Source organism: Lemur catta, chromosome 5, assembly GCF_020740605.2.
Source record: "Lemur catta isolate mLemCat1 chromosome 5, mLemCat1.pri, whole genome shotgun sequence".
Taxonomy (NCBI): Eukaryota; Metazoa; Chordata; class Mammalia; order Primates; family Lemuridae; genus Lemur; species Lemur catta.
In genome coordinates, this window is record NC_059132.1 from 30,427,766 (window position 1) to 30,438,445 (window position 10,680).

General features: G+C 50.5%; 1 protein-coding gene across 1 annotated transcript in view; it reads left to right on the plus strand.

Moving 5' to 3' along the window:
- The first annotated feature begins 6,615 nt into the window (after window positions 1-6,615).
- ARSI (arylsulfatase family member I) overlaps window positions 6,616-10,680 on the plus strand; it is a 6,451-nt gene continuing 2,386 nt past the window's right edge. Inside the window, exon 1 of the mRNA XM_045552700.1 lies at window positions 6,616-7,328. Coding sequence (XP_045408656.1) covers window positions 7,018-7,328 — 311 coding nt within the window. The 5' untranslated portion in view covers window positions 6,616-7,017. The remainder of the gene's footprint in view (window positions 7,329-10,680) is intronic.

A 10,680-nucleotide genomic window follows, 5' to 3' on the forward strand; every position in this document is an offset into this window, starting at 1 on the left:
GAGGAAACCCCGTTCACAGACTCAGCAACAGGAGAGCAGATGGTGAGGTCTTTAATACGGCACGCATTAGGTCTGAGACCTAGGTTCAAATCCCGGCTTTGACACTTTCTAGCTGCGTGACCTTGAGCAAATTCCTTATCCTTTCTGTGTTTCTCAGTTTCTCCATCTGTGAGATGTAGAAGATAACAATTTTGCCTATCTCATAAGACTGTGTGGGAATTAAGCGAGATAAAGGATATAAAGAGTTGTGCATGGTATCTGGCATAGTAGATGGTCAATAAATGCAAACTATTATATTATCATTATTACTGCTTTCAAATTTTAATTTGGTATCAATTCAGGGTTTCTTTCTTTCTTTTTTTTTTTTTTTTACAGGCAGGGTCTTCTTATCATTAGTGCTAAAAGCCAGTTTCTCCAAGTGCAGCAGATGATGAAAATGACAACAGTAACAGTAGTGATGGGACCCATTTACCTTCCATGTGTCCCGTGACTATTATCAGGAAGAAGGAAGGCGACGTTCTGGAGCCAAAAGCCAGGCTAAGGAGCTTACACTTTTTATTGCAGGCAGCTCGTAGCCTTTGAAACTTTTGGAGGAGAAGAATGACTTGATCAGGGGAGTGTAGATTTTTGTCCTGAGGCTATACACTTGTAGAAATAGAATCTAAGTATAATGACAATAGAATCTAAGTATGGTAACAATAATAACAATAGCATCATTTGGAGAGAGCTCATTATATACCAGGCACTGTGCTAAGAGCTTCACATGACTTGTGTGTTGTAATCCTCACAACCACCTTATGAGGGTATATATTATTATTATTATTCCCATTTTACAAATAAACAGAGAGGTTAACTCAGGTAGCTAAGTGACTACACAGCTAGCAAATGGCAGAGCTGGGCCGGAGCACAGGCAATCTGGTTCCAAGTGTCTCACATTTAACCAGGACACACTTTTTCCTTCCCTGAACCTTCAAAGGCCCTCAGGGTAGGGGTTGGGGGGCCGGTGGGCAGCTTGCCATCCTCACTTTTGGGAGCCCCTCCATTTGTCTACATCTTAGCATCCCCACTGATTCTCCGGGACTTCGCCTTTTTCTTTGAAAGCGTGTGTGTGTGTGTGTGTGTGTGTGTGTGTGTGTGTGTGTGTGTGTGTGTGCAAGGGAGAAACTTCAGCTTCAGCTGACCAGTGAGGACAGAAGACTCCGGACATCAAAGTGGGTAGAGCCCCGGATGGATGGGCTGGAGGCCGGCCTGGGTCCCATTAGGCTAATTCCTCCCGAGGCTGGCAGAGGCCACGGTGGGAACTTCTGAGACCACGGAGAAAAGTCCTTTCATACAGCCTGGCCTCCCTTTGAGCTGGCCTCGGGGTGGGGCCGGGGTCGGTGGGTGGAGGGTGGGGAGAGTGCGGAGAGGTGAGGCCGCAGTCAGGCTGGGCAAACAGATTGGGCAGCAGCTGTGAGCACAGAGCGCCCATTGTGTACCTGGAGCTCTGCTTTCAATAATCTACTCGGAAGAATGTTTCATTGAGCGCCAGAGAAAGGAGCCATTGAAATGCCCAGGGCTGGGCCCCATGAAGAGTTAAAGGCAAGGGGCTATGGGTGCCCGGGCTCTTGCCACTCCTGGCTCAAGGCTTTCCCTGATATGGGGAACCTGACCACTGACACAAGGGGCACGCAGTGAGACCACCCAGAGGGCCGGAAGCAAGGGTCAGAGGGTGATGTGTGTCTCCCCCTGAAATGATAAAGGGGATGGCCCAGCATCAAAGAGGAAAACCTCTTTTCTCCCAGAACCGTTTTGCCCAAGTGATGTCCAGCAAGAACTGGGTGTCAAATACCCACTCAGCCTGCCTACGGGGGAGAGTGACCCCTCCAGGCAGGCGCGTCTCCACCTGGACTTTCCACACCAACCCTTAACCTGGGCCCCTGCAATCCATTCTCCATAATGCAGCCTGCCTGCCTTTCTTAAATACCTCTGGCCTTTCCATTCATTATGAATTAATTAGAATTAATGATGCACTAGCAGAGAGCATGGGAGGTATAGTAAGAACCAGTGGTCACTAAACTAGGTGACCAAGGGGTCCTGGGGAGTTTCTCTCTCAGGGTTCTTTGCAAATAGAGGAGCTGCTCACTGAGAGGAGGTGGCCTAGCAGCCTGAGAGGGCACCAGAGTGGGATTCTGTGCCCCCACACCGAGTGCCACATGCCTTTTCCAGCTACAGAGGCCCGTGGGGCTTGAAGTGTGGGCAACACCGTGCTGGCATCTGTGGGCTGCCAAGACAAGGCAGGAGGGGGACAAGATGGACCTGCCCCTCGGGGAGATAGTGTACTCTTATTGCATTGCTGAGCATGACCTCCAGCGTCACAGTCCCTGTCACCACGGAACCTGCTGAGAACATTACTGCCTTCTTGAGCCTGGATCTGCGGTGAGGATGTTCTACAACTGAAGCGTAGCTTACACTGTGAACCTTTCATATTAACTATTTTGGACGGAAACCTTAAAAAATAGATGATGTCTTTCTTGGCTTTCTTAAAAAGAGGATCCTGATCAGGATTTAAACTCTGGAAGGTGACTCATCATTCACTTCTGTGCAGGGCTGTGATTTGCTGATGCCCTTAGGTCTGTTCAGGTGGATAGAGCTCTTTGCTCCCACACCAAATGGCCCTAAACCCCCAGGCCTTTGGAATTCATCAGTCTAATTTTTATGTTTATTCTTTTATTTCTCCTTAACGTTTTCACTGTGAAACACATAAACATATTTCACTACAAAATAGGCAATTGCTTCAAGCCACCTTCTTATATATTCCATCTGAACTGCTTCTAATGTTCTTGGACTGGGAAATGAAATGATTAACCTTGCACGAATTGTGTGTGAAGTAAGAGTCAGTAGGCTTAGAGTGAAGAAGGCCAGAGGAGTCTCCTCTGAGTCAAGGGATTGAACTTTGTGATATTTTTGACTGTTCAGAAGCCTTATGTGTTCTCTTGTAGGTCTTCAATTTGGTCTAGCCCAGACAAATCGACCTCCAGAGAGAGGATGACAGCGTGTAAGTCTGGACATAAGGTCTTGGCCAAGGGCAATAAGTCAGAAGGAAATAATATCTGTGCTAAAATAATTTTAGTTCAAAGATGGCCAAACTCACATATATATCTACCCACTCACGTGCACACACACAGGGCAATGAAAGATGAAGCCACAAAACAGACTCAACCAGTTTTTCACTTTCATATCTCCATTTTCTAAAAGTTGTCTGGGAACAAGTAATTAGAATCATGACACTTTCAAATGGGAAAGAACTTTCAAGGTCCTTTAGTTTTGCTCCCCATTTTAGTTCGGGAATCTCTTCTATTGCCTCCTGGACAGATGGGGACATTGTCCCCTTCCTGCACAGACCCAGTAATGGGAGCTCAGGACTTTCTGAAGTCTGATTTCATTAATGGAAAGCTCTGACAGGAAGTAACAGAACTGCACTCCTGCCACATCTGATCTGCATTTTGTGTGCAGATATCAGGTTTCTTGTGTTTCCATGTGGCTGTCCTTTGGGAGAAGAACACACCTGTGTGAATGGGGAGACAGATTTTTCCTGTAATGGGGTGGACATTACTGGTGTCAATCATCTTGGAAACAGCTGGGGCCTGAGTCAGAAGCTGAAAAGGCTAATTTATCCTGGCCAAAGAGGGGACGTCTGTTTCTCTTGGCCATATTTCTAGGGTTTGAACTTGAGACACCTTGCAGTTTTGAGAGTCTGCTTGGGTGGGAGTAGGGCTGATGGACATCATCCCAGGGAAGAAGGCAGGCAAGCACCTTGTAGAGCAGCAGTCCCCAACCTTTTTGGTACCAGGGATGAGTTTCATGGAAGACAATTTTTCCATGGACACAGGGCAGGGACCTCAAGCGGTGATGCGAGCAATAGGTAGCGGCTGTAAATACAGATGAAGCTTCCTTAGCTCACCTCCTGCTGTGCAGCCCGGTTCCTAACAGGCCACGGCCCAGTGCAGGCCCGGGGGTTGGGGACCACAGCTGTAGAGAACATAAAGGGAAGATAAGTGAGCCAATCTTGAAACCTATATGATGTGGATTCACATTATACTCTGTGTTTATTTCCCCATCCCTGAACCTTTGGAAATGTGTAGTTTAAATGTTTCAGCCTGGCCCAGCTGTGTAATGGCACTAAAGGAATTGCTGAGGGTCAGTGTTTATTTGCCTAAAGCGTTACAGGGGGAATGGTGCTCTCTGAGCCACTGTGGGTTTTGGTGATTACAAGAGACTCTTAAAAGAAATGTGAATATTGGGGAAGAAGAGCTGGGACCAAGAGGTCCACTCACTCTTCTCTACATGGTGACTCACTGATCACTGCCATCCTTTTATTAAATAGGCTGCCAGATTTCCTACAAAAGTAATCCCTGAAATTGGCCTGAAATGTCTCTTCCTGCAACTTTCACCCACAGGACTTGGTCCCTTCTCTCAAAAGCACAGAGGACAACTCAACTGTTCATATTCACTGAGTGTGCACTATGGGCTGGGCACTTTACTAAGCATTGTACTGTATCTCATTTATATTATTATCCCATTTTACAGATGAAAAAATTGAGGCTGAGGGAGGTAAAATAACTTTCCCAAGGCCAGACCCCTAGTAAGGGGCAGGATTTGAACTCAGGCAGTCTGATGTCAGAGCCCACAGTCTTGAACTCTGAAATACTGCCTGTCTTGTCCCTGTGACAGCCCCAAAGAGATCTGCAGCCTGGGATCTTGGTCCGGGCAGAATTGCCACCCCATCTCCCTGCCGTTTCTCTTTGTGCATGGAGTAGGGGCAAGGCAGCCCTGCCCAGTTCCTCCTGACCCAGGTCTGGGACAATGGAAAGAATGCAAAACCCAAGTCCCTCTGACCCCTGGTGACTTGTTCCACTTTGACCCCCAGGACAGCCTCAGCAGAAGCCTCCAGAAATGCCATTTTAGCAGCCTTCCCCTCAGGAGGCTGTATTTTTCCTGTCCTCAACATTTCTTCTGCCAGAACAACAGGCTCAGTTTTCCCTTCTGATAAATCCGGTCACCCTAAATATGGGGCTTTGAGCAAACAGGAGCGGCTGGCCCCACGCAGCCCTCATTTCGAAATGCAGATCCACACGGGCTGCTATTTTGGAGGTCTGGTTTCTTTCCCCACACATAGTGGTTTTAAGTAAGAGGGAAGGGATCATGACAGAATCTTGGCAGGGGAAAGATGCTAGGAGAGAAGATGCACCTGGGCAGCCTTTGTCTCCCAAAGTTCCTAAACCTGGGCTCTGCAAGAAGCTCTGGGAAAAAGAGATTCCTTAGTCACATAACACTGGGAAAAATGCACCTTAACCAACCCCCTCCTGGAGATCGGCAGTGTGCATGTTAAACATTTGAAGTCCTAGCAGTAAAGAAGTCTAACTGGTTTTGTTTAGCCCAGTTTTTCCATTTAAAAATGTAGCCTAGCAAAATTCTGGAAAACAGTAGTGCAGAGCAGAGGTTGCAAACCAGCACCAGTGGCCTAATAAAGTCCTCAGATAGGTTTGATGTGGCCTACAAAGTGCTTACATTTTGCATTAAATTAGTGACTAACATTTAAAAATTGGAATATTTCTCATAATAACCTGAATTTGGGTGTTCCTCTTGAAAAATCAGAAGATCTGGAAACACTGGTCCACATTCTTGCATGACTACGGTCAGCTGGAAACAAGGCTGTGGTCTTTCACCGGCTATAGCCCCTGAGCCTCCCTAGGGCCATACAGCTGCAGCCTGCCTTACTCATTTATGATGCTTGCCTTCTCTGGTGCTGAGGTTTCCTTGGGTGGGAGTTGGCCGGGTGACCCTCGAGGTCCATTCACCCATCCATTCATGCAAGGGATATTGACTGAGCTCACATGTGTGCAGGGCTCTACGGATGCAAGATGAACAGAACAGCCCCTGCCCTCTGGATTCCAGCGCTGGCATTTGAAGATTCTGGTTGAGAACTGCAGAGTGAGGAAGAGGGAGGGGTTGAGGAGAGGGGAGTTGGCAAGTCCAGAGCCTAGTTTCCTGATTCTCCGCTCCCGGCGCTAGCCAAAGTGCTTGCCATTCTCCACTGCCATCTCTGCTGGCTCACAGAAGGGAGCTGCCACCGAAACAGCCTCTGTGAACCCAGGGAAGAAGCCACTAACTTGCTCTGCGACTTAGATGAGTTTCCCCGCTCATCTCAGGGCCTCAGTTTCTCCATCTGTGGAATGACCCGGTTGCACTAGAAAATTACGCGCGTAGCCTCCAGGGCTGGCACTCAGAGATGCTAAGACTCCATGATCTAGGAACGTCTGACCCGGCCGTTCCGGAGCTGTTCCCTCGAATTCCAAGCAGCCCCCTCCCCCCCTTCCCCAGTCCCGGCGGGGCGGGCGCTGGAGCCAGAGGGCCGAGAGGGCCTGGGCTTCCCGCCCGGGGGCGGAGCTGCCGCTGCGCGTCCCGCCCCTCCACCTGGGGCTCGGCCCGGGCAGATGTCACAACTTTTTCGAATTCTCTCCCGCGGTGCCTCCCTCCCCTTCCCCTCTGGGGTCCTGCCCAGCTCCCCGCGGGAAGCGCGACTGTTCTGGGACTCCAGGCGGGGCGGGAGGCCGGGCTGGGGGCCGGAGGGTAGGGGGGAGGAGAAAAGGAGAGCAGAGACGAGAGAAATTAGGAGGCGGGAGAAATCCAGGGCAAGAAGGAAGAGGAGAGTCAGAGGATGGTGGGCAGCGCCTTTTGGAAGCCGCCACGCCGCGTCTCCGGCTGTCCGGGCTGAGCTGGGGCAGGGGGCCGAGGGCGGCGCAGGGTGGGCGCGCAGGTAGCGGGAGGCCGCTCGGCGCGGGCCTCGCCTCCCCAGAGCGCCCCGCTGCGGCCGCGCAGGTCCGGCCGCCGGCCCGGACCAGACCCTGGGTCGCCCCCGGGAGCGCTGAGCGCTCTCGCAGCGTCCGGGCGGGCGGGCTGGCCGTGCGCCCTGGGCGCGCGACGTGGTGAGGCCCCGGGAGCCCTGCGCGCCGGGACGCGCGGGCCGGCGTGGCGATGCACGCCCTCACCGGCCTCTCTCTGGTCAGCCTGCTCAGCTTCGGCTACCTGTCCTGGGACTGGGCCAAGCCGAGCCTCGTGGCCGACGGGCCCGGGGAGGCCGGCGAGCAGCCCTCGGCCGCTCCACCCCAGCCTCCCCACATCATCTTCATCCTCACCGACGACCAGGGCTACCACGACGTGGGCTACCATGGTTCGGATATCGAGACCCCTACGCTGGACCGGCTGGCGGCCGAGGGTGTCAAGTTGGAGAATTATTACATCCAGCCCATCTGCACGCCTTCGCGGAGCCAGCTCCTCACTGGCAGGTAGGCATGGCCCAGGCCCTGGGGCTGGGCATCCAAGCCCCAGATAAACCCAGTGATAGATTTCTCCTGCCAGTACAACGCCATGCTGGGACCCAGGAAACCAGGACTCAGGGCAAATTATGCCTTCAGTTGGCTGTGTGATCATTAGTAAGTCCCTTGCCCTCTCTGGGCCTCAATTTCCCTACCCTTCCACTGAATGGGTCCCATCATCTTTGAGGTCTTCTCACTGTGATGTTCCAGGACACTCACATTCCACACAATGTGGAAGAGACGTCTGGTCATCCCTTTGTTAGAGGGACCTGGCAGTCTCTGACACTTCCTTTGAATGCTGCTTCTGTTTACAGACCCTGAGACCCAGAGCGAAGGGCCCCATTTGCTGAGAAGTCATTTAACTTCTCTAAGCCTCAGTTTTCTTGCTTCCATAAAATAGAGCAAAGAACAGATTTGATCTTGAAAAAATGGTGAAGGTGGAATGAGTTGTGTGTAACCTCCTTGGCTGTCAATAAATGGCAGCCCCTATGTCACCAGAGGGATTCAGGTCCCCACGCTGTTTGATGACTACACTGGGAGAAAACCAAGGGGTTGATAGGTGGAAGAGAAAGACACACACAGGAGGGCATGGCTTGTGTAGCCTTAGGCTGGTTACTTTATTTCTCTGAGCCTCTGCTTTTTCATCTGAAAGCTCCTCCCAAGTTGGCTGGGAGCCCCAAGGAAAGACGTGCTGCTTTCTCTGTAAGGAGTTGTCCACAGTCGAGGCAGCAGGATTACAGGATTAAAAGAGCAAGGAAACAGGAGGTGGGGGTGTGGAAGGCAAACTCTGGCCACTTAGGAGAAAATCCTTTTGGCAGGGCTGAAGCTAATCCTCCCTGGATGGGGTCCAAGGCATGCTTTCTCCCAAGTTCCACCCAATAGCTGCTAGTGTGATCTCAGGAACCAGAACCTCAATCTCCCTGTTTCCTGGATGGGAGAAACTGAGGCATGGATTCAGGGAGGGCCCAGCTCGGGGCCTGTGCCCAACTTCAGGGTCTGTAGGAGAGGGGGCTGAGAGGCCAGGTGCTTGGCAGGGGTCCTGGAGCTGGGGATCAAATGGTCCCCTTCTTTCCTTCAATCTGGCACTCAATGATCTGGCGTGCAACGTTTAGATCCAGGAACTAGAAAGAGAGCAGGAGAAAGAGGAAGGAGGTGGGACATGTTTGTGTTGTGGGGTGTTGGGGGGTGATAGTGGTGAAGACCAAACTTCTGCCTGCGGAGGGAGGAGGCATCTGCATTCCTGAGAGTTGTGTACAAGTTAGCATTTCTCTCCTGAGAGGTGACTTTTGCTTTTAGCAGAGGAATGAGCAGACAGCAGGGCAGCACTCCAGCCCCCGATCTGCAGAGTTAGCAGAGTATGGCCGGCCAGAGTGTGCCCTCCACCCCCTGCAGCGGGCTCCAGCCCACCGACCGATGCTTACTGCTCTCGGTAGTGTTTGTTAACGTGTCCAGTGGTGGTGTGTGGGGAAGCTGGAGAGAGTCAGAGTGCATCGCGGTACTCACGTGCAGCTGGGCTCCGTGACTCTCAGCTGGCCCACCCACCGTACAAACCAGTACTCCGCGGGGCCCCACCCGTAAGAAGAGAGGCTCAGTTGGACTCAGGGCCTTGGGGTGCCTCTCCTGTCAACTCCAAATATTTATTAGCTTGACTGAGGCCTGGAAAGGCCATGTCACTGAAAGATTTTAAGTGTGAATCGAGTAGTCCTGGGTTTAAAGCTCTGCTCCACTACTTGTCAGCTGTCTGACCTTGGGCCAGTTGCTGCACTTTTGGGAGCCTCAGTTTCATCATCCGTAGAATGGGGTAATAATAGTCTTCCCTGTAGATTTTTAAAATGAAGATTAAATGAGATTTAAAATGTGTGTGTGACACATAGTGTTAAATATAGCTAAAGTTGTTACTTTAAGATAAGGAAACCAAAACAGAGAAACCCACTCTAGTGTTTTCAGGTTAAAAGTGTCAAGTTTTCAGGTCTTAGTTCAACTCGGATGCCTGGGGGCTGAGAAAAAGGTGTGGAATTCTAACACACTTGTGAAGTTCCAGGCTTCTTATTTACTCTGGGATTTTTAAAAGTTGCGTAAAGGCAAGACGCCATAAGCAGATCACATGGGAGCTTTGACCACAGAAGCGGGAAGATGGGATATGAATGAATAAGTGAGGAATTCAGGATTCTGCCGACTGGTTGGTTAGTCCTGCCCCAGGGCGTTGGCTTGTGTGAGTGACCTGGATTAAGGGGCACATGAGCTCACAGGCAGGCACATGGGAGCTGGTCTCAAAAAATTTGGGAGCTGGACAAGTCTTAGAGAATTCCCATTTCAACCAACTCACTCCTATACACGAGCAAACTGAGGCCTCCGTAGGGGAAGAGACAGCCTAGTTTGCTGAAAAAGAGTCCCTGCGTGGCTCTGCCTGGATTTATGTTCAAGTCCTGGCTCTGCTCCTGACCACTGACTCACCTTGGGCAAAGCCCTTCGCTGCCACTTAGAAACGCCTTAGTTGCTATTTAAGATGAGGTAGATAAACTAGAAGATGAGTTGGGTCCCTTCTGGCTCTAAGTCCCTCTGAGTATCATTCATTCATTCATTCATTCTATAAGTAATTGAATGTCTTTTACACATCACTTGGGTGCTAGGTATACAAGGTTGAGTAAAGGACATTACATATCACTGGGCCTAAGAGCACGTACAACTGAGTATAATCCCATGGCCAATTAGGGCAATGATGGTGTGTACTAAACGCTGGGGGAACCCAGAAACAAAAGTGACTCATTCTGTGGGAGAGTTGTGACAGACTTTACAGTGGGGTAACATTTAGGCTGGGCTTTGAAGAGCGAGTAAGAGTTTGCCTGAGAGAGCAGGACTTGCTCTAGGCCCCATAGCAAGTGAGTGGCTTAGAGTTTAGGGACTCTGAAGTCTGGAGGGAGCCTGGGCTATCCATCCCACTCCAACTGCTAGCCGTGTGAATCGCTGGGCAAGCAATTTAATTGGCCAAGCCTCAGTTTCCTTATTTGGGAAATGGGAATAATAACATGTACCTCCTAGTTTGCAGTGAGGATTTAGTGAGATAATACACATAAGGGGCTTAGCACAGTGCCAAGCACACAGCACGTGCTTAGTGGTAACTACTATTGTTGTCATTATTAACCTGGCTTCAACTCATAACTCCCCAACTTCCTAGCTGTGTGATCCTGGGCAAGTGGCTTAACCATTCTGAGCTTCAGTCTCCTCGTCTGTTAAATGACAGTAATCTCTACTTCAGCTGATTCTGAGGATTCAATGAGTTAATGCATTTGAGGTGCTTAGCACATTAGATAATACCTGCTAT